Here is a 25875-nt window from a genome sequence, read left to right as displayed (position 1 = left end):
TCGATTATCTGAAAGAGTCTATACAAATATATATTTAATTATAGGAAAAATAAAATAAAATAAAATAAAATAAAATAAAATAAAATTAATGTGCAATGATGCAAGAATAATTGTGGGTTAGGATTATATGCAGTCATCCACATCCAATTAGAGTGGGTAACTGCATAATCTCAATCGTTTCATTAAAGATAAGACCATCTAAATTTTAAGTAGATTTTGATTTTTTAAAAACAAAAATTTCAATCTTAAAATCAGGACCATCTAATGAAGATTAGATGATTGACAAAGAAGCAGTGACTATAACATAATCCTGATCTGAATAATTATGGCATGTGAATATTTTATTTTAACATACCTGAACTTGTTTTTGTAGGTCTTTAATGTACTCAACAGCCAAGTCCAACATATCTGATGTGTTTGTTTGCTACAAAGGGAGAGAAACAACGTTTGGTTGTGTTAGTTAAGGTATTCCACAAACAATCCACATATGTAGTGACGTAGGTTGGTTAATATGCCATAGTCAACAAAACCTTACCTTATCCATGTTTGGCACCAGATCTTGTAGTTTCCTCATACGCTCACTAATTTTAGTTCTTCTCACCTGAAGTCAATTCATTCACACAAAGCCAATCATTACAAAAATACCTATGAAGCAGTCAAACATATATGTCACTCACTCACACCTTTAATCTGAATTGTCGGTGTTACATAATGAAAAACAAACTCCATTGTGGATGTCGACTAGTATAGATCTCATGCAAGATTTTACACATGTGAAGAAAAACAACCAAAAATTGAAGTGTGAAATTTCGCTGTGTGTCATAAGGAATAAAATTTTCTGATTCTTCTTATAGAATAGATATATGGATTAAGCCTTTGCGTCCAAAAATTACTGAATCTCAACAATTAGTTTTATTACTCTTTCCAATTTCAAATCATGAAGAAGTGATTGCAAAAAAATAAATAAATCAGATTTTGCATCTTAGAATCAAGAAATTAGGTACAAATAAAAGAAAACTGAACCATTTATATATAGTAGAATAATTTATACCCTTTCTGCAATGCTTCTTGGGTGAGTGGCACAACCGCGCTTGGCACGAATTTTACACGGAACAGAATCAGAGAACTGCAAAAATTTCTCAATGGCTGCCAATTCCGCCGTAGTATTCGGCAAACTCATCTGATGAGCCAAAGGAGCATTAGGCTGCTGGCCTCCTGTTTCATTCTAATCAAAGCAACAAAAATCAGGTTCAATGAAATTGCAGTGAAAAATTATACATCAGAATTACCAAGATCAAAATAGTATTCAACTACCTTAATTTCAGCTGCAGAAAATGGTTTAACATCATCGTCTCGGTATCTTTTAACACCGGTGATATTATCAGATATCATTGCAGTATCCTCCCATGTACTTAAGGGGAAACCCGGGATAAAATCATTACCCCGGGTTTCAGCAAAACCTTCAGATTCAGGATTATTTGTTGGATTGCTACTATTACCGATTTCAGCTCCTGAAGACATTAACACCGAGTAGTTTGGAGTATTCTTTAACCTCACTACTGTTGGAGAAATATTTGCTTCCTTGCTAGTGCTATTAGCAGCTCCCATTGTTCCCATTCCTCTCATAGCAGCAAACCCTGCCAATTAAACTTAAGCTAGCATCATTATCATTACCTATTCATTAGGTAATAAGCAAATGATATTTCACATAAATATTAAGGCGGTTTAAATATGATATTAGTCCGTGAAATTATACCATTTTTTGGTTTAATTTCCTGTGAATTTTTTTGATTGGATTCAATCCCTACCATTTCTAAAACTGTTGTTTTTAGTTTCTGAAGTCAAACAAACAACTAATAGGGACTATAATCATATTTAAACCTTTAAATATTGATCATTGTACCCATCATTAGCTCAAACTATAGGATTTCTAATTAGCTTATTTCTATCACAATTCCATGAAATTCTTTGAAGACAACAATCTATACAACCCCGATACTTCATATTAAAAGCATATCTAGTGTTCGACATGTGTTGGTGTCTGACATGACATGACATTTGACGCATATAGTTATTTTGGATCACATTCATTTTCTAAAAATATTAGTGTTATCTAACATATCAGTGTCGTGTTTGGATAGACAACAATTATGTTTTCATTTACCAGCAAAAAGTCTCTATAAACCAATTTAATTTCTCCAATTATTACTATTATCTACATGGTGTGTTTGGTAATTGTGTGTTTGTAAATCATAGACAACAATTATTTAACAATTAATATTTTCCCAATAACTTTTTTTGATATGTGCGTGTGAATGATATGAAAGTAAAAAAAAGGAAAAGGCAAAGGGAAAATAGGGATTGAAAGGGAAAAGAAAACACACTGAAAAAATAAAGTGACGTTTTTTCTTTTCATGATAGAAAGAAAAAGGTGAAATAAAAAGAAATAAAAAAGAATTTAGACAAACCAGTTTCAATGTTAATGTTTGAAAACAATCCAGCAGGTGAGCTACCATGTCTAATAAGATTAGAACTAATTCCTCGACCAGTCTTCATTTGATTTGGCAAAGGTGGTCTTCCAGAACTTTGATAAAAATTATGAGGAGGAGCACAAGAACTATAATTATTATTAATATTACTTTGTTGTTGTTGTTGTTGTTGAAGTTGGTGAATAGCCACAGTTTCATTATTATTCATTGTTGACATAGTTTGAGATTGTTGATCAATCTCTTCTTTTACTACAGGATGTTGTTGAACAGTTGAAAGATTCTGAGTCAGTGAATCATCAACAGCAGCAACAGAAGCAGAAGCAGTAGCAGAAGCACTATCACCACTACCACTGAGACTATTCATAAACCGTGCAAAAACTCGTTCTGTTTCAGGGCTTGAAGGTCGATTGAAAAGATGCTCATAGAATTCTTTATCAATGATATTCGAAAAATATGAACTTGGAGCAGATTTAAACCGTGTTAAGCCTGAATTAATCTGTTGCTGATGATGATTTTGGTGATCTAGTAACATAGTTGGATGTTGCTGAAGATCTGACTCCATTTTTTTTTCTTCTAGAAAAATTCCTGTAAAAAATAATAAAAATAAAAATTTGATCTTTATTCAACATAACAATTTTTTTTAGATCTAAAAATTAATAAATGATAACCCTTTAAGGCAAATAATTTAATTTCGTATTAACTATTAACTGGGTTTAGTTTTGCAAAAATGGAAGAAATGAAAGGGGGTGCGAAAAGTAAAAACAAAACGACAAAAAAAGAGTTTTTTTTTGTGTTGTGGTTTCTATCACTCAGCATCAAAACAAACGGCAACCCATTTAACTGAGACAAGACATGAACCAAAAAAACATAGACAAAGGATATGAACTATGAAGTACTATGAACTTAACAACCCAAAAAAAAAAAAAACTACCTCTTTGTCTCTCAGCACCGCACTGCAAAAAAAAAAGATATTTTGGTGGGGTGTATTTAGTATTTTGGTTGCGTGTAGTGGTGATGAAGAAGTGAAGAAACCTCTATGAGAAGGTTCAAGAGAAAAGGATTATAAAATAGCATTGGATTTAGTTGCTGTGGAGGTGTAGCCAATGAGGAGTGAACAGAGGCATAAATCCAGCTTTCAGATTTGTTGTGTGTTTCAGTTTACTGTTTTTACTAGAATGCCCTTGTTTTTTGGAAGAAACAACAAATATTATGAGTGGAACGTGGCACAGAGAAAGAAAGAATAGAGGTTAATCCTATATTTAGAAGTAAAGAGGTTTGGTTTTGATAAAATGGGAAGTATACGAGGTGAAATTACTTTATTGCCTCACACAATTGCTGCACCGCACAGCTTTTTTATTTATTCAGAACATCACGAGTTGAGTTGAGTTGAGTATTTTGTTTTATTTTTGGTAGTTGAGCTTGGTGGTATTGAATGCTAAATGCACTTATGAAAAATACTTTAATTAATTCAGTAAATTAATTATTATTAAAAATACTATAAACTATAAATTAATAAATAACAAATAAATTTTATAACTTATAAACTATAAACTAATATTTTTTACCTTATTAAATAAAGCCTTAATATATACACATCATTTTTAGAAACCTCACCGCCAATTAGTAGAAGAAGATATACTTGGTGCACGTTAAAAGGAACTTGAGTTATTAATATTATTAAGAAATGTGAATTTATTCTTAATCGTTAAAATCTTCATTTTTTCAATAAAACAAAAATGAATACTAAATAGTTTTATGTAATATAAAAAAATTATATCCTCTTTCCTAAGTAGTCATCAATCTATTTTTATAGAATTCAATTTATTTATCTTCTTTAAATGATTTACATCTAATAAATGTTATATTTAGGAGTCTAGTGTTAAAATTTAATATATTACTAGTTTGTTGAGATGTACCATGCAAGGAGTAAAATTAAATATCAATCTAAGATAAAATGATACACTTTGGGTACCTTAAAAGGAACTTGAGTTTTAAATTATTATTATTATTATTATTATTATTATTATTATTATTATTATTATTATTATTATTATTATTATTATTATTATTATATTATTATTATTATTATTATTATTTTCACACGATTGTAATAATTATTATTATTAAGAAGCATTAATTTATTCTCAACAAAATGAGTTGTCATTTTTTAACAGAACAAAAAATAATCATTATTTGGTTTTTTTAATATAAAATACTATTAAAATATGCAAATATATATATATATATATATATATATATACAAAAATTATAACTATAACTATGTTGACACTTCAATCAATAATATAAATTTATAATTTATTGAATAAAAATAAAGACAAAAGAGATAAGATCAAAACTCAATCAAATAATAATTATAATTATGAGTAACTATTTCATTAAAAATATTACTAAAAAAGTTCAATAAAATAAAACTATAATAAGAAAAAAAGAATGCAATGCAATAATTATATTTAATATTTGTACTTAAATGTAGTATTTTATTAATTAAATCACAAAAATTTATAAAGTTCATAATAGTATCAAATTTATTGATAATTAATATTGTTTTTATAATTTTATCTTTTAAGAGAGATAATTAGTCAATATTTGTATTGTAATATTTATTGTTGATTGCTGGAGAAAAAAAAAATTGATTAAAGTTGTTTTAGTAAAGAAATAATAAAAGCAGTTAAAAATTCAATGATTATTTTATAAAAAAAGGACAAATAATTTTTTAAAGAGAATCATATATTTAAGATTAATGGAGGTAGTAGTAAATATATTTTTAAGGCCCTTTTATATATGTATAGAAAAAATGTAATTAATTAAGGGTATTTTAATAAACAAATAATAAAAACAGTTGAAAATTCAAAGAGAATTTATAAGAAAGACAAATAACTTTTTCTACAAGTTCTTATATTGAAGGTTGGAAGCAATAGTAAATACATTTTTAAGGCCCTTTTATATATGTATTGCAATTTAATCCATTTTGATATAATCAAAACTTTTATGCATATATTTTTTCTATTTTTAATTCGTAACATAATTTGTTAAGCATATTTATAATTTTGAGTGATAAAGATATAAAATTCATTTTTTGTCAAATTACTAAAGCCTCATAAAATTGAATGTTATTTTATTTTACTTTTTGATGAAAAAGTTATATTTTAATTTTATAAACATAATAATAAAGTTTTATAATTTAAATATTTTTTACAAGCTAATCTAATTGTGTTAATATTGAGTAAATATGTGTGTAATTCATCTATCTTTAATAAATTAACAATGTAATTTACCTTCTTTATATCAACAACAAAATGAAAAATCTTTTTAAAAAATAGGAAATGAAAATTATTTTAACTACTGTGAAATCAATTATTATTTTACAATGATCTGTAATAAACTTAGTCCTTAAGATTACAAAGTCAAATACAAGTCATTTCTCTTCATTTATTATTTCATTGATCAGAATTTATCTATTTTCTTAATTATATATTGTGTATTTTTTATTAACAAAATTATTGGATGTGAAATATACAAATATTTGAATATCTATTTTGAAAAAATAATATTAAAAACGGTAAAAAATGATCGAATGTTTTTGGTATTGACCCTATATTAAACATGACGTTTATGGTATCAAACTTGGTAAGGGGATAAGTTAAATAAAATTTGTTATAAATATTTAAAAATTTGTAAGTTTAATTTGAAGAATAATAGTTTATGGGTAGTAAGTCATGTGTTTAAGCCGACGTACAAGCGTTTTAGGGCAGTGAATCCTTTGAAAGTTTCTTCAAATCAAAAAGAATTTTTTTTAAATATGAATAACTTACTTTGTAGAACTTCTTCTTTTTCCACTCCTTCTACCCAAATCTTCTCAGGAAAAAGGGATTCTATCAATAATGAAGAAATTACTATTGAAGACTTTCAAAAATCTATAAATAATTGACAAATCCCAAAAATAAAAAAATGTCAGGTCTATGAATCTAGTCTTTTCAAAAACCTATTAAAAATTGATTACATAATCAAAACAGAAGAACGAGATGTTGCTCTTTCTAACCCTTTTGAAACAATAGATCTTCTTTCTCCAAAAACACGTTAACAGGAACTATAATTTCATACATATAGGTCTTGTCCAAGTAGGTATCAAATCTTTAACAAGAGAAGGACTAAACACTTCGATCATGTGTGTCTTACGAGATGCAAGGTTCTTGAACTTTCAAGATTCAATAATAAGTACAATTGAATCTAGTTTATGTCAAGGACCAATTTGGTTTGAATGTTATCCAAATTTTTCTTTGTCTTTAAAGGACCCAAACATCATAAAATCTCTTATGTTACAAATCAAAACTCATAATTACAAAATGATAACGGGATCTATTCTTGTAGCTATTATTTATAGAGTTCATTACAAAGCAATGTTTTCAGCCTTTACGGCAACAAAAAATATTGAAAACAAAAAAGGGGAAACCCTATTTTTACAAACTGATTTAACAAAGGCAAACACTGTCATTCCAAAATCCATCATTTGGAAATATATTGATCTTTCTGAAGAATGGATTCTGGAAGGAGCTGTTAGACCACAGTCCCTTGAACAGTCAAAATCAAACAACGATTTAAAGGAAGTCATACAATACAATGACGGTAGAGTAAAACTAAGTTTTTCAAGAACTTCCAGCGCCATATATTATGATGATGGTTCATCCAGACCCCCTTCAGTCATATAATTACCTTAAAAAATTGAAAACCCTACAAAACCACGTTTTTCATGTTCTAGCATACCAAGTGCTTCTTTTCAAAACGTTGATTACTCCACAAATATACCTCATCAAATCTACACTGCACCTCAAAACACTAATGAGGAACAACCAAACATTTCTCCACCAACTTTGCCACCATTTTCTGCTATAACTGAAAATGTTGTTAATGAATTAAATGTCATTGAAAAGACATTTGAAGTTGATAAAACTATTCTCCATAATGATTTTTATGCTTCAAAAAATACAGATAAAAGAACATGGTTCTTTAAAAACTTTCTAAAACAAAGAAAAGAAATTCAAAGTGAATTTTGTACATTCATTTTACAAAATAAAACTCATATTTTATTTTTTGAATGATTTAAAATTTATGCAACACAAAATCAAATTTCTTACCCTTTCAAACAAAACCAAAGTTCAATTAATCCCATAACAACAAGAAATAAAATTGCAGAATGGGATTTGGCCACTGGATTAAAAATATAGTCTGAACACCCACCTTTAAGACAAATCATAATAACGCACCTAGAAAAGCCAGTAGAAGCTGCACCTTTCAAAATCCCAAGTGATAGTTCGAAAAAAGATATGCAAAATATCCTTCAACAAAATAATTTTACAAATGTCCATCTTAGTACAATTGCAAAACAATTAACTAAGATAGAGGAACATCAACAAAATTCCACTGTTTCTCCGATTAAGACAACTAATTCAAAACTAAAAAACCCAATTTTTAAACCATTTCAAATCTCCAAAACAAGCCAAAAACTATTTACAGAAAGTAGATCAGAATTTACTCAAGCCTTACATGATCAACTTAGTAGGATAAAACATTCTTCTACCTCTACACCCTTGGTAGCTAAGGATACCTTTGAAAAAACAGTAACGACTTTAGACCGTGTTTCTGAAGCCGAACAAGAACAATAAAATCTGTGCAAGCTCCAATGGCAGAAGGGTCAACCTTTGATCATGGTCACAACACCAGACCTAGGAATTGAGAACATACCCAATGTCCTTTCTCAATCAAAATTCAATGACAGTATTGTTTATGAATGGAACATAGATGGCATGTTCGAATACAACATCCTAAGTCTCCTTCAACAAATGACAATGGCATCAAATGCCTACAAAACCCAAGCCAATACGCCTGACAAAGCCATAGATGAACTCCTAATAGCAGGATTCTCAGGCCAGCTCAAAGGATGGTGGGACTACCATCTTACACCACCTCAACACTTAGAAATATTAAATGCAATCCAAACCATAGAGGAAGGAATTCCCATCCTCGACGAAATAGGGAATCCAATACCTGATGCGGTTGCAACATTGATTCACACAATCAACCTGCACTTCATAGGTGATCCATCTCACTTAAAGGATAAGAATGATGAACTCCTTTCAAACCTTAAATGTAAAAAACTATCTGAATTTCAATATTACAAAAACACTTTCCTAACTAGGGTTATGCTTAGGGAAGACTCAAACAAACCTTTTTGGAAGGAAAAATTCCTTGCAGGACTCCCAACCCTTTTAAGAGAAAAGGTTAGAAACAAAATTAAAGAAGTCTATGGAACAAACCAAATCCCTTATAATCATCTGACTTATGAAGAATTGGTAAGCTTCCAACAAAAGGAAGGTTTGAAAATCTGCCAAGATTTAAAACTCCAAAAACATCTAAAATGGGAAATGAAAAGAACTAGACAAGAACTATGATCTTTTTGCAAACAACTCGAAATACCCACGACAAATATTTCTAAAGACTGCGAAGGATCTTGTTTAAAACCTTTTAGAAAACCTCCCAGAAAATCTTTCTCTAGATCTGGCAAACATGATTTCTATAAAAAATCTAAAACCCAAAATACTTACAATCAAAGAAAACCTAATTTTTATAAGAAAAACCCTAGCAAAAGAAGTTCGAACATCAAACTTCAAAACAAATAACTTGTTATAAGTGTGGCCAATCAGGACATATCTCAAGCTATTGCAACAGAAATAAAAAACTCCATGAATTAAAAATTGATGAACAAATAATTCAAAAAATAGAGGCAATACTTTTAGAAACCTCTGAAGAAGAAACATTCACAGATTCTGAAGTAGGTTCATCAGAAAATGATAAACCTTTACAGTTTGATGAGCTAGGAACCTCCGACTCTCTTAGCGATTCAGAAGCTAGTACAAAATCAATTAATGTTCTAACAAAGGATCAAGAACTAATTCTTGATATTATAAAACAGGTTGAAGATACAAAACTTCAAAAGAAAATAATAGGAAAATTGTTAAGTACTTTTGAATCAAAACAAGGTCAACCTTCCATATCCTCATCAAAATTGCTTCCTAAAACCACTGATAGATTCGAGGAAATAAAAAATTCAATTGAAGAAGACCTTCATCTCCAAAAAATTGCAAAGCTCCACAAGCTCCAAAAAGAGATTGAATATCTCTCGTTGGAACTGCCATCTTTACCAGGGCAAAAAAAGGGAGAATCTTCAAAAAAACCCTTCTCAAAAAGTTATTTCAAAACCCCCACAAGAGGGATCATCCTGTAAAATAATTTCAAAACCCCCTTAGGAGGGACCATCCTGTAAATTAATTTCAAAACTACAACAAGGAGAAACATCAAAAATTATTTTAAATGAATCTCAGATTACTTTGTTTAAACCAAAATCTGAGTATTTTGTTAAAACGGAATTTCAAAACATTTGGACAATAGAGGACCACTTTTATGACAAAAATCCTTAATTTGTCATTTCAAAAATCTTTCCAGAAGGTTGGTTTTTCAAACCTTGGGATTTATCAAAACCCCAGCTTTACTACAAATCTATTCTTGAATTAACAGGTTCTGTAACAATACAGGACAACCCAAAAGAAGGCCTAGTGGCCTATTTGACGGCAAAAATACACAAAATAATCTCACCTTCAGAATAGGGATCAAACCTTCATACCCCAAAACAATTCCCACTAGACTTCAAAACCACAATAAATCACTGTAGAACATTCAATTACTGGGACAACCAACAAGCCTAGTATAATACTTTTCTCATCCAAAACCAAAAATTTAGTCATACTTGGCTGTTTTTCTTTAACCTCACTATGAACCCTTCAAAAATCCCTCATTGGTTTACCCATTGGTGGAAACTTTATGGTTCAACCTCATATATTCTTCATTTGGAAGTCCACGAAAGCTTCCAACTATACAAAACCAACTACAAACCTACAGACAGAGAATGCATTTCCACCCTTTGATGTTTTTCTCTACAAAATTCTTCTTACCATGGGTTACAGCCTGGTATTTTGAAATAAATCAACAACAGGTGCAAACAATCCTCGTTAGAAGATTCAAAACTAGATGGTGGACAAAATTTTCCATCCCTCCAAGTATCAAAAAGCAAGTCGTGTCCACATGGCTCCAAAAGCAAGGTTTGCAAAAACCTCAAACAATGCAGACCCAATTCTTAGCACAAAAATCATTTGCTCAAACACAATCGGCAACAGCTAAAACTGAAGAAGAATACTTTGAGATTATGGCCCAACTTCTAAAAAGCAAGACCAACTCCTCAAATGTTTCCTCAACAACTGCTTCAGAAACTTCCATGAACCTGGGAGATGATAATGAAAAGGATTGTTTTGGTATCTTCGCCCCTACAAAATAAAATCATTGACCTGATTAATTTAAGGCCCAAAAAAAACATATCATGTATTGGGCCAAGCCCAAAATCGATTTTGGACTTAACCAAAAATGGTCTAATATATCATGTATCGGGCCTAGCCCATATTTGATTCCAGAATTAAAAAAATATATTATCAAACAAACGAATATTTTCTGAAAAACAAAAGGAAAAGTTTTTGGCACTTGTCTGCCATATGCACAAAAATTCAAAAGTGACGCTGAAAGCAGAAGGAATCTCATCATTTCTTCCACTACCAAAAGCAGCACAAACACGACTCTTCTGTATTTTCAAAATTCGACATAAAATTAGAGTTGGATACAACAAGAAAGCATCTGTTAGAAATCTTGAGAGTTTCTTGAGCGTCTCCTATATTTTCATAATCTTGTATTTTTCTTTTCAGTTTTCAAAATCAGTTAACATTGTAAGTATTTGTTAGTATGTATTAATTATATTCCGCGTTCCATTTTTATCAAATCCTTCATTATATTCTGCAAAATAAGTATGCTCTGCACTTGCAGCTAATTGCTGATCTTGTGCATCAGAAGCTGTATTTATTTTATTATGAACATTTGCTTTTTTCAATTTATTTTCCAAATTGTCTTTTTAAAAACAACAGACTTGGATATTATTTTTGATGATTTACCATGTTTTAAATTTCGTAATTTATGGGTTTGGTTTTATTTTGTTGAATTAGTGTTTGCTGTACATAGAATTAAACTGTTAGAAATTGAACTTCAACGAGAATTTTTACGCTTTTGGTATTGACCCTTTGCATCTCATAAGGCAAAATTTCATGAATTTTTCTAGAAAAAAAAAACTAGGGGACATAGAACTTACTAAATCAAAAAAAAAAAAAAATCCTAAATAATGTACAATTGACTAGTTCAAAATTATATACTATAATTTTCTTTTGCATAAAAGTTTTTTTACTTTCAATAGAACAATGTGATTCACTAGTATCTCTATCTTTAAAAAACACCTGCAAAATCTTCGAATCATGAATAATTCTGTTATGTAAATTACCGTCAATAACAATAATATTTGGAAATGTCATATTCGGGACCACAATCTTTTGATTGTAAATTGACTTTCAAATCATGAGAGGTTTGATGATTTTAAACATCGCTCTCCTCTAACACTATATCACTCAAATAACAAAAAATACACATATTTATCTCATGGATGACTTGTGTTTGTTGAATTAGATAATGAATTAAGCTTGAATCAAATACCTCATAAATTACATTTTTTGGACTATGTGTATCTTGAACCTCATATTCTAGAAATGACTTTGGAAGGATTTATGAATCCCCAAAATCAATTCAATTTGAGTCATAAACTTCTTCATGATTTTTATCAATTTTTTCTTGATCATAATGAGATTATGATTAACATTCGTGTCTTTCAGTTTAATGTTGGGAATATGATCAACAAGAAGATAATTAAGAATACGATAAGTATTAATATTCTGAATACATTTGTTTTTATCCCTAATTTCTATATTGTTTGGAGTAGTTTTTGTAGGGACATACTTTTTAACTAACTTTTTTTGTTGTTGTAATATTTTGAGTTGATTGAGTTTTTCCATGAACATTAGAATATTTTTGACATTTATCAATATAATGACCTACAATCTTATAAGAATCACAAAACAATGACAATTTATCATAATAATGTCTCGTAGCTCATGCATCATATCCAAGTCGACCAAAACACGAGCAAAATAACCCATCCTTTTGGGAGTTTATTGTTTCATCAAGAGATAAAGGGGTGCCAATACGAGAAACAATTGTGGAAATGATATTTGGTCTCTAATATTCTTGAGGCAAATTGTTGATTTGAATTAAATATTGGACTTTTGTATTGCCTATTAGATCTGGATTGAAATCTTTTGTACAAGAGAAAACACGAAGAAACTCTGGACTTAAATTCCATATTTCAATTGTTCAAACACTTTGCAAGTCCACACAAGAAGAAAAAGAGAATTCGTGAAAGCTTTTCCCAAGGAGAATAACCCACCATTAACCAATTGGCTGCCATATTTTTAAAAGTTTTTCACATAAAATTGATTGTGTAATTAGCGATTTGCCTTTAGGCACGGTGACTCTACCACATATATTATTTTCACAAGCCGTCAAACCCAATTGGTATTTGTCTTATGGAATTTTTATAGCGAGAGTAGACCCTTTGATACATGGTTTTGGTAACTGACTCAAAGGATTGGTTCAAGAATTCATGAAAGTTGGGACAAAATATTTCGAGATGGGATGTGGAGCTTTGACAGACATGTTGTTTGGATAAGCGACTATTGCAAGCTTCGAGTCACAAAAAATAGATCATGGAAGTATCACATTTTGCATGGTTGTCATACCAAGATAGAACATCCCAACACAACAATAACATCAAATATGATATAACCAGAACGGAAAAATCACACAAGATTGCAAATCAAGATTGAACAAAATCCACTAGATCACAAACCCATATCACACAAGTTTATAAACACATATCAGACTCAACCAAATCATTGCGACCGTCCGACACCAAGAAAATGTGACATGCGGTGGAGACATTTGCAAACACCCTAATAACATATGACGAGAACACACAAACGCGATGCACAATTAAACACAATGTTTATGCTTGTACTTGGCCAATAGTAGCAACGCCGCCACAGAAGTAAGGGTTCTCAACAAACTCTAAAGAGTTCAACACCTCCATGTCACGGTTTAGATCGCATGGGTTTTCCTCATATTCCAATTCTAATTTCAAATAAATTATTTTATGACTTGGCGGAGTAAATTTTGTTGACATATATATTCAATTAAATTACACTACACTATCATCTTATTATGTTTATTCTTAAAAATTATCTACAAATATGATGTCGATGTATGATTAATTAAATACATACATGATGGTGTGTGTAAATATATATATATATATATGGGTGTATCAAGTGAGAATTAATATTTATTGTGAAAAACGGGAACTATTAATTATAACCATTGAATTTAATTAATGCATAAGATTAAATTACTAACTAATTATGTTATATGATTGAACAATGATATTTGAACACAACATTAAACACAAATACTTATGGCCCCCACACAATCTCTCTCTTCATTAAATTCCCTCTTTTTTTTACTTTCCCTATTTTGTCTCTCTCATCTTCCTTTTCTTCTATAATTCCTCCTTTTTTATTTTATTTACTGATTTTAAACAATTTTTTGATGAATTAACTTGAGCAACTTTATCTCCTCACTTGTAAGGTAACTTAGTATATTGTTTTGCTTAGATATGAATTTTTGTATTTTTGGATTCATACATGTTTTCTAGGTTCATACCTGGTTTTTCTGCTTCTGGTTAATAATATAAATATTATTGTTAATGAAGTACAATAGTTGGTTAATGACTTATTTTTCTCTAAATATTAGGGTTGTGAACTATTAATCAATCATGTTAATTATTTTTATCTAAATATTAAGTTTCATCACTTTTAATCAATGATGTTAATCAGATTTGAATTGTTAAGTTTCATATTATGTGATTAGTAATGTTTTAATTATGGGTCTTTCTGATTTTTTGTTTCTGGTTAATAGTGTAAATATTATTGATTAGTGAAGTACAATATGTGGTTAATGATCAGATTGAATTATTTTTTTGTAGTTTTTGTGTGACATTTGCACTATCAATTGAAACTTCATGGAATGTGGTATTGTTGAAGATGAAGGTATCAGAGTTGACATTTGTACTATCAATTGAAACTTCATGGTTAATGTTGTGAATAACTTGGTTAATGAATTCGAATTGAAAACTTGGCATTCTAATCAAACAATATATAAACCTCGTTAATGACTTAAAATAATATGGTTAATTTTTTGCACAACTTGGTTAATGGATTTAAACAGAATGATCATTCTTATCATACAAAATATAAATCTGGTTAATGGCTTAATGAAACGTGGTTAATGTTGTGAACAACTTTGTTAATAAATTTGAACTGAAAACTTGGGCATTCTAATCAAACAAAATATAAATCTGGTTAATGACTTAAAACAATATGGTTAATCCCCTGGACAACTTGGTTAATGGATTTGAGAAACATGGTTAATATTGTGAACAACTAGGTTAATGAATTCGAATTGAAAATTTGACATTCTAATCAAACAAGATATAAACCTCGTTAATGACTTAAAACAATATGGTTAATTCCTTGCACAACTTGGTTAATGGATTTGAACAGAAAGTTCACAAAAGCAGAAAGAAAGAAACTCAAAATTTCATACATTTTTGTTCATAAAAGAAAGAAAGAAATAAAGTTCATTCATATTTGTTCATAAAAGCATAAAGAAGGAAAAATACAAGTTAAAAGTGTAGTTCAAACGCCACCAACTACATCGCTATAAAGAACCTCCCACAAACTCAAAATATGCCCATAACACACTTATTTTATCAAGTCAACATGTATATTAACATTATGTTTGGTTACTGTATCGGGGTACAAAGTGCAATAACTTTTTGACATTGCACATCAGAGACTTTCAACAATTATTATAGGAGCAACAACTTGTATGCTCATTTCCATATTTATTTGTCCTGTTTGGGCAGGTCAAGAACTTCATAACTTGGTTGCTTCCCACATTCAAAAACTAGCAAATTACGTTGAAGGTAAAATAATAATAGTACATTTGAAACGAAAAGGCAAAAATAGAAACAAAGAAGCCAAAAATAGAAATCCTAAAAATAAAAAATCCTAAACAAAGAAGCAAAAATAGAAACCCTAAATCAATAACTAAAAATAGAAACGAAGAAGCCAAAAATAAAACCCTAAAAATCAACAAAAATAGAAACCCTAAATCAATAACTAAAAACCCTAATGATATAGAGAAGTAAACTTACAATGAAAATAGCCAACAAGCGACAACGAGAGCAATGACAACGAGCGAACGAACGGATGCAGCGAGCCAACAAACGGATGCGGCGAGCGAACGACAAAAATCAGATGCAACCTCTCGTGAGCGACAACGAGGAAACTAGAGAAACGAAGAGAAGAAGATGGAGAAGCTTTCAGGCTCTCGGTGGAGAAGAAGATGGAGAAACGAAGAGAGAAAATGGAGAAGAGAGAAATGGTTTATGAGGAATAGAAAGAAAATTATTAAAATGACTAAAATGTCTCTTAAGTATGTATATGTCCTTAAGTATGTACATATACGCATACAATATATGCGTTTATATTTGTGTTTAAATAACATTTCTCTATATGATTGTTATCCACCTAATAACTATTTGATACTATATGTTATAATATCTCTAAATTTATTCTTTTCATTTTTGTAATAACTCGAATTAAAAATTCCTTAATAAAGATATTATTTTTATATGTTTTTGACTCAAAAATTTTATTTTTATTATACCTGTATTTTTATTGTTTATAATAATATTATTGTAACTTCCAATTTTTAATCCTTATTATTTTAACTTCCAAATTTATTTTTATTTCGAGTTTATATAATTTAATAACTTATTTAATTTTATTTAAGCATTATTAATTTAAAATTAATTATCATAAACAATTTTATTAATAAATCATTAATTTGTTTGTTGTAATAAAACCGTGGGTATGACTAGTTTGAATTATGATATTCAAAATTCGATTTTTACAAGTTCTATATTTAATTTTGAAAATTTTTTTTCAAGGTATTTTTTTTTAAATACAAAAAAAATTCAGTTTTTTTAACAAAAACTGATGATTAAATAGTAGTTTTTTTATTTTGATAAACAATAAAAATGCAGGTTTAATAAAATTAAAAACTTTTAGTAAAAAAATATATAAATAAAAATAAAATCTTTAAATAATTATATCTCACAATTTTTGGAAGGAGTTTTATTTTTTAGATACAACATTAATGAGTTTTTAATTCGAATTATTACAAAAATAGAAAGAAAAAAATTTAGAAAAATTATAGCATATAGTATCTAAGAGTTATTGGATGAAGATACAATCACATAATATATTTAGTGAATAATTTAATCTTATGCATTAATTAAATCCAATGGTTATTATTAATAGTTCTCATTTCTCATAATAACTATCAGTTATCACTGGATACGTTCCATATATATATATATATGAGTGGAGATCCGTTGATTTTATGAGTAATTTTATGATAAATTAGTCCATTTAATAACTCAATATAAATGTTGAATTTTACTAAATCAACCGATTATTATTGACATAATATATTAATGATCAAACACATAAAAGTTATATAAATCTAAAATTCGTAGTTAGACAATCTTATCATCGATATTTACTTAAATTTCAAAAACTTATTATACGTCCGTCCATTATAAAGTATTAATAAAGTATCAAATAGTTTTAAGATTTAATAAAAATTTGTAGAATTGATCTACTCAATAAGAATTTTTTATTTGATAGTTGAATTAGAGAAGTTCATTGTTTATATTGAGTTATTGAACATAATAATTTATCACATAGTTATTATTAGAGTCAAGGTATTTTTACCCTAAATTATAGACATTTAGTGTAAAGGTGAATAATTATAATTATACATAATTCTAATTTTTGATATAATTATAATATACTGAAATATTTTTAATAATTTAATAACTGACATTTCAATATATAAATCATAATTCAATAATACGGCATTGCACGATCGAAAATTAAATGAAGTCACATGCATAAAGCTGATTATAAATGAAAAATAATATTCCCTTTGTTTTCTAGCTGGATAGTATATCTTTATACTTTAATGTTAATCTATTTATGTAGATCTGGTCATTTTTTTATAATAAAAATAGTATTTTATTTATTTAAATTGATAGACAATATATTAAGAATGATATTATTTAAAATTGTTAAAAATAAAAAAAATAAATATTATAAACATATTCATTACATTTAAATTAACAATATAAAATAAAAAGTCTAAAAATATAATAAATTTATAAATATAATAAAATTAAAGTGTTTAAAATAATATATTCAAAATTGTAACATTTATAATGTTAAGATCATTAATTAAATTTAATTGGTTGAGTTGAAGTTGATATCAAATAACAATAATTAGACAAAAAATCAAAATAATATTAAATCAAAATGATAAATAAGACAAAATAATTTTCTTTTCTTGAGAAATATAACTACACAATTAAACAATGACAATGAGTTTCGTGGATGGGAAAATCCAACAGAAAACATTGAATTTTCATTTTCAATAAATGAACAATCCAAAAGTTGTTCGTACAACATATGCAATGTCATTCAGATCTATAAAGTCCAAGATTTGATTAATCATCATTCATAAAAAAAAATAAAAAAGATTTGATTAATCAGTTCAACAACAAATTCAATTATTCTTGATAAATAATAAAGTTGAGATCCGCCACAAATTCCATCATACATGAGAAGTCCAAGTAATTTTATTCTTGAAAGTAACTAAACCTGAACCACAAGTAATTTAAATCCATAATGAAGTACTTACAAATGAAATTAAATAAAAATATGAATAATAAAAAAAAAGAAGATAGTGTACGTGTAGTTGGAGTATGGGGTGATACTGATGGTGGATGTGGAAAGAGAAAGGGAAATATTTCTCTGTTGTGGTGTGGGGACCACTAGTGGTGCTACGCGGACGCTTGTGTACATCATGCTTTCAAAATAGGTTATGTTCAATGGGACCCCAACCCATACCTGTTACTATACCTTTTTTTTTATTACATACAAACAATTATTGAACAACTTTTATTTCAAAATATATATATTTAATATTTGGAGAGATAGGGTTGACCCAACTAAGATTCCACACCTACTATTACATCACACTACACTTGTAATGTGTTTCGGAATTGGGATAACCTTTTTACATTTACATTACATTTTATTATATTTTTTACGGTTCAATTTTTCTGAAATTATGTGTATTCGATTTTGTGATGATAAAAGTTAATTATGAATAAATAGAATTTTTTAATTTAATTTAATTAAAAGTAAATTAAATATAAAATAATTTATTTTTAAATACTTTTATGCAAAAATGAGTTGATTATTAAATATAAAAATCATGCTTGAATTAAAAAAATATAAATTAAGTTTCAAATTATAATTAATTTTTTTTGATAATACCCTAACATATCATAATAAATTTTACACCTTCAAAATTAAATTTAACTATTTTTAAAATGCAATTAAACATACACTAAATTATATTTTATAAGAAAATATTAATTATTATAATTATATATAGGAATGTCCTCAAAAGCAAGTATCAGTTGATTTATGTAAAATAAAAAGAGTAAATGATCGCCTTGAGTTTTTCAAAGTTATTTATTTTTGGCATTGACAATGATTCAAAAACTTGTTATGACTTTTCTTTTATCTTAATAATAAAGATTAGTGGACTTCCCACGATGTTGGAGATAGCGAACCATCCATATATAGCTAAAATTTGAACACTTCACCAAACTACTTAATCGGTAGAAATGATAGGTAATTCGTATAAAGAGTACAAATATAATCAAATAAAAAAAAGTTAATTAGAGAATTTAAATCTTTAAATTATTTTGTATAATATTTTTAAAATTATTAATATTACATACGTAAGTGAGTTTGATATAATGTTTGATCTTCTATTAAATATTGTATTTAAAAAATAATAATAATAGCGACATATCTCGATAAAGTCAACAACAATTTTTTCATCTCTTTTTTTAATTATATATATAGTCTCTACTTTTTACATAGATCTAATTTTAGTTTATGTTTTTTATGATTTTGTCATCTGAATACAGCATTGTTTTCTTTGTCGTGTTTGTTGGTTTGTTTAATTTTTCATTTTGTAACATTTATGTTCTTAGAATTATAATATTTATGTTTTTTGAAGATTTTTTATAATGATAAAAAGGACAAATCCTGATCAAAGCAATAAAAAAACACTCAAGAGCGTTTAAATGAGATGGTACAAATCTTGTCTAGCTTATCCAAGATCTCATATTCGTATTCGATCTTGAGCATGCAATAATATTAAGACCTTTAAAGAGAGTTTGTCGCTCATTTGAGTCCATAAACCTTAAAAGATTAGTCCCTCGACTAAGGATACTTGATTTAAGTAGTTTCTTTTTCGACATCCAATATCCTTCAATTGATTCGTCCCAAGGTGTATTTCAAGAGGTTTTGAAAATATAGGGAGTTGAAAAAAGAAGACATTTGATTTATAGAAAAAACAAGCAGTAAGAAAAATGAAAAATGAAATTAAAAAATTACAGAAAAAAAATTTTCCGCTTCTAAACGAACTAAGAAAAATTGTAAACTAGGCCTCTGTTGAAAATTGAACATGATATTAAAGTGAAAATTTGATTTTGTACCTCCACAATTAGACTTGTATCCCTACATTTATAATCTTTATCCTTTAACTTACTAAAATACCCTTAACTAAATAGTAAAAATCAAAACAAATTTAGATATCTTGATCATACCTCCATATTCCCAAATTTCCAAAAAATTAATTTTTTTTTCTATGAAATTCTCTAACCATAAATTTCATTTTTAAAATTTCTAGTAGTTATATTTCAAAACCAAAATTTTTGAAAATGAAATTTCTGGAAGCTATTTTCAACCAGAAATTTCAAATTTTCAGTCATTGTTTTCAACTGAAAATTTCATTTTTAAAATTTTCGATATTGAAATTTAACTATCCGAAATTTCAAATTTCTTTTTATATAATAAAATGTCTCTAAAGACTAATTGAGAAAGACAAAAAAAAAACTGAAAAAAAGTATTTAAAAAAACTATTTCAACTATAAATTTCTTTAAAACATCATTTTTAAAAAGTTAGCAAAAAAATCCATGATAAAAAAAATTACGTACTTGAAAATTTCTGATAGCATAAAATTAACTAGCAGAAATTTAAAACTTAATTTTTTCGGGGAGTTAAAAACTATTGAAAATTTTGTTGGTAAAATTTTCAGTATATAATTTACACTAGTGAAAATTTTATGTCTTGAAATTTTCAGAACACAAATTAAAATACTAAAAATTTTAAAAATACATTTTACGGTAATGTTAATTTGTGTATTTTTAAGAGAAAAATTAAAGTATAAATTTTTTTGGTTAGGTGCACAATTTTAGAGCAATTTTATTTATTATTTTGAATCAATGAAAATGAAAGGAATAAATTTGGATATTTTACAAGTACAAGTCAAATTATGTGATATCAAATCCAATTTTCTACTGGAGCACAATATGGCCCAACACCCTGAGGAGCACAATATGGCGATAGTTGGCTTTTGTACCCCTCAATTTATTTTATACCCCTCATTTAAAAAATTTATGTTTAAAATATCCAAACTACCCTTAATAAAACTGTAAAAATTTAAAAGAATTTTTTTTACCGGAAATTTCATGATAAATAAAATTTCCGGTAGTTATAAATGAAAGAATTTTTTTACCGGAAATTTTAGGATGAATGAAATTTGCGGCAGTTATAAATGAAATTTCTGGTGGTTATAAATGAATGTTTTTTACCCGTAGTTATAAATGAAAAAAATTGTTTACCAAAAATTTTAGGATGAATGAAATTTTCGGTAGTTATAAATGAAAGAATTTTTTACCGAAAATTTTAGAATGAATGAAATTTCCAGTAGTTATAAAAGAAATTTTAGAATGAATGAAATTTCTGGAACTTATCATTATTATTATTTTTATTAATTTTTATTTATAAAAAAAAGTTATTATAATATAACAAGTTGTTTGTTTTGACTCATCTATTTAACCGTATTTTTTTCTCTAATTTAATGTATTTTATTTTATTTTAATAATAGAGTTTTGATTTTTTAATTATTTTTAATTTATTTAAAAAATCAAAATACTATTAATAAAAAAAATTAAATTGAAGAAAAAAAAATACATCCTAATATTTTATAAAATAACAACTTATTTTCTTAACAACTCTCTCCTATTTTTATTCCAATCTAATAAAAAATTAATAAAATATTGTTAATATAATTAAAAAATAATAATAAAAATATTTAAAAAATATATAAAGTTTTAATAATATAATTTACTTTACTTTATTATTATTATTACTTTTATTATTATTATTATTAATATAATTTATTTTATTAATTAATTTATAAATAATATTTGGTATTTTAAAATATTATAATTATTTTTGTTTTACTAATAAACAATTTTGTAATTGTAAAAATGAGAAGAAAAAAATTTGTAAGTCTAATACATGATGGCATCGTGGGGAAATTTCAATGAGGAATGAAATTTTCCTCTTGTAGTTATAAATCATTACCGGAAATTTCAAATTTCCATGTGGTACTCCCGGAAATTTCAAAAATGAAATTTTCGGTATTCATTTATAACTACCGGAAATTTCATTCATTCTGAAATTTCCGGTATTTTATAAGTATCGGAAATTTCATTCATTCTGAAATTTGCGGTAAACAACATTCTTTCATTTATAACTACCGGAAATTTCATTTATAATGAAATTTCCGATAAAAAAAATTCTTTTAAATTTTTACAGTTTTATCAAGGGTAGTTTGGATATTTAAAAATAAATTTTTTAAACAAGGGGTATAAAATTAATTGAGGGGGTACAAAAGCCAACTTTCCAATATGGCCCACAATTTTAGACCAATAAAAGGGAAGAGACCCAACCCAAAAAACCAAAACAAAAAGCATATAAAAAAACTTTAGGAAATAATATTGTACGCAAGTCACAACTAACCGCTAAATAAAAACTTAATTCAATTGGGGGTTTTGTACCGTGCACCCCTCCCATTTTACCTCCCAACACCTCAAATATTTTTAAAGACTATTTTGTCTTTATTTAATTTATATAAAATAATGAAAAGTTTTACTATTTCAGTTTTCCACCCCTCACTTTCGAAAATTTATAAAAAATTTCTTGACTTTCGAAAATTTATAAAAAATTTCTTGACTTTCGAAAATTTCAAACTTTCAAAATGTAATTATGCAGAAAAAATTACTAATTTCGAAACTTTGGAAAAATACCAAAACTTTCTAAATGAAATATTTTAGAAATTTTCGAAACTTTGGATGGATATGAAATTTTCGAAATGTATTTTTTTCAGAAAGCATCAAAAGTTTGGATGAATTTGAAACTTTCGAATTAATTCTATTTCGAAAGTTTCAGAAGTTTCGAAACTTTTAATTTAAAAAAAAATAATTATTGAAACTTCCGAAATTAGATATCAAATTTATTACTATAAATGTATTACTATTAATTTATTATTATAAATTTATTATCATTTATTACTATTTATTACTAATAAAAATGCATTTCAGAACCTTCCATAAATACGAAAGTTTCGAAAGTTTTGAATTATTCGAAAGTTTCGAAAATTCTAGAATTTTCTATTTCGGAAGTTTCAAAAGTTTCGAAAATTCTAGAATTTTCTATTTCGGAAGTTTCGAAAATTCTGAAATTTTCTATTTTCGAAGTTTCGATAATTCCGAAATTTTCTATTTCAGAAGTTTCGAATTGATCAAAAGTTTTGAAATTTTTGATCAATTCTGGAAAAATACATTTTGAAAGTTTCAGATTTATCAAAAATATCAAAATATTCTGAAAAATTACGTTCGTGTTTATCAAAAGTTTTGAAAACGTCCAAAAAATTAACTTTTTTATATTTCAAAAGTTTGAAAATTTTGGAATGATAATGTAAATTTTGAAAGTTTCGAAAAATGGGATGAAAAATAGAGTGGTTAATTTTTTTAAATGACAAAATGATATTTTCATTTGGAATGAGGGGGTGAAAAGTTAAAGTGGGGGGTGCGTGATACATTTCTCTTCAATTGGACTTGTAAAACAAGTCCCTCTCAAATAGTTCAATCACATGTTAATTGAATTAATATGAAAAATAGTTCTTAAAAATCATAAGCAATTATCAATTTAGTTCTTAAATTTTATAATTGTCAAATATATTTTTTAAATTGTAAAATATTAATAAAAAATTCATTAGTAAACTTTTATCGTTATATATTTTGATGTGACACCATAACTGAATATGTGACTTAACAACGTTGATTCCATATCAATGTATTAATATGTCGCATAATAGTCTTTAACGATAAAATTTAAATATAGACTATTTTAATTGATATTTTATAATTTTAGGAATGTATTTATCAATTTGCAAAATTCAAGACTTATTTTGAATGACTTACAACTTCAATGATCAATTTTCCTATATAAACAACGTTGGTTGAAGTCCAAATAGTTTGAATTTTTGGAGCATAAAACCCAAAGTTTGACCATTATCGTCCAATCAACTAATGCTTTACAAATTGGGGTATGTTAAAATTACAATAGATAGTCCATCTTGTCACAAATATAAATAAAAGTCAAAATATACTTAGTTCAAAATTTAGATCAAATACATCTTAATATTTATTTATAAACAAACAAAATTATTTATTTAATGCCATGCTCCAAAAGCCCTAGTTATTACATAAGTTATTTGATTGTATAGTCCTTTCAGTTTAATTAAATATAATACGGATTCAACTTCAAAAAGTAATCATTATATTTCTATTATTGGTCCTATTTTTATAAACTCAAGTGACACTATTGCTGGTTGTTTCTTGAATTATTAGGACGTTGCTATATATTTTCATATTGAATTTTTTGTTGCGATATATATTATTGATATTGTCCATTCTAAAAAAGTTAATTTTGTTTTTTGGATATAGTGTGACTATTTATTGATTGTCCAATCTTTCTCTAATTTAAATTTTGTGTCGTGGAAGTTGAAGACAATATGACTGAATGTTTATCCCTTACAAGACAAATGTAATTCCACATATCTCATATCTATAGGGAAGACATCAAATATATATGTTGACAAATTTGTTAGTTTGTACACCCATATACATCTATTCTACTCTTTAAGAAATATAGAATTAGAGATAATGATGTAATATGATAATGTGATAAGAAGAGAGATATAAAGAAAACATAATACATTAAATTAATAAATGAAAATTATAGTTAATTAAATATAAGAGTTGGAGAAAAAATAGAGAAGATAAATTAATTATACCATTTTCACGGTGTATTGATGGTGTGATCCATTCAAGAGTTGTTAGATTTAAATTAAATAGAAGTTTAGAATTTCTCCCTTTAAAAAAAAAATCAATATAATAATAATTAATTATTTTTTCAATTGTACTTTCTAATTAATTTATAATATATGCAACAATCTTAAATCATTATATTTTCTTTTGCATGTATAACAATAATGAATATACTACTGCTTAATAAATATAATTTAAATTTTATTTATTTATTTTAACATGCGATAAATAAACAATAACGAACGACTTGTGTTGTGTGGATGGAGGGACTTGTGATTTGTGGACGGACGTAGCAGAGACATCACATAGCTTTGATACTGATTTTTTAATTTAATTTCATTAGTTATTGGACATTTAACTTTTTGCACATATTTAAAATAATGTCTTGCATGCACTAAATATAAACTAAAATCATGAAATAATTTTTTCTACAATAATTATTTTGAAGAATTAACTATGTAGTTGTATAAAGATGACGGTTTGAATAATTTTCGAGTCATATGCATATAAAATACACTCTTTGGCCATAAATATAAAAGAAAATTAAATGAACTTTTTTTAATGTATTTGATTGAAATTTAGACCAAATACATATATTTTTCTGTATTTAATATGAGGAAGGTATTTTTATAGTGTTGTTAATGTAAAAATTCTAAAATACTTTAAAAATATGAATACTATAGAGAGTATTAATAATTTTAATATATAAATGTATCCTCAATTTTTTATATACAATTTCTATTGTTGTTGTAATCTCTATTTTTTTTATATAACTATAATAAGGTCATTATTTTATCTAAAATTTAAGTTTGAAAAAAAAAACT

At 26.9% G+C, this 25875-nt stretch overlaps 1 protein-coding gene across 1 annotated transcript; it reads right to left on the bottom strand.

The window, feature by feature from the left end:
- Positions 1 to 30: 30 nt before the first annotated feature.
- LOC101497651 (transcription factor bHLH122-like) lies at positions 31 to 3759 on the bottom strand. The gene is made up of 6 exons (XM_012717671.3): positions 3421 to 3759; positions 2469 to 3074; positions 1315 to 1637; positions 1052 to 1225; positions 536 to 601; positions 31 to 424 (listed from the first exon to the last, which is right to left on the bottom strand). Exons 2-6 carry the CDS (start codon positions 3049 to 3051, stop codon positions 347 to 349), a joined length of 1224 nt encoding a protein of 407 aa, XP_012573125.1. The 5' UTR covers positions 3052 to 3074; positions 3421 to 3759; the 3' UTR covers positions 31 to 346.
- Positions 3760 to 25875: the final 22116 nt, after the last annotated feature.

This window comes from Cicer arietinum, chromosome 6, assembly GCF_000331145.2.
Source record: "Cicer arietinum cultivar CDC Frontier isolate Library 1 chromosome 6, Cicar.CDCFrontier_v2.0, whole genome shotgun sequence".
Classification (NCBI taxonomy): domain Eukaryota; kingdom Viridiplantae; phylum Streptophyta; class Magnoliopsida; order Fabales; family Fabaceae; genus Cicer; species Cicer arietinum.
The sequence above is the reverse complement of the archived record's forward strand: the minus strand, read 5'-3'. Positions and strand labels throughout refer to the sequence as shown.

Bases quoted from the DNA above. Each gene is read 5' to 3' on its own strand.
- LOC101497651 (XM_012717671.3), bottom strand. From the start codon at position 3,051: ATGGAGTCAGATCTTCAGCAACATCCAACTATGTTACTAGATCACCAA. The intron at 602-1,051 runs GTATAAATTATT...AATTGACTTCAG, and splicing joins CAAGAAGCATTGCAGAAAGG to GTGAGAAGAACTAAAATTAG. The intron at 425-535 runs GTAAGGTTTTGT...CTCCCTTTGTAG, and splicing joins TGGTGCCAAACATGGATAAG to CAAACAAACACATCAGATAT.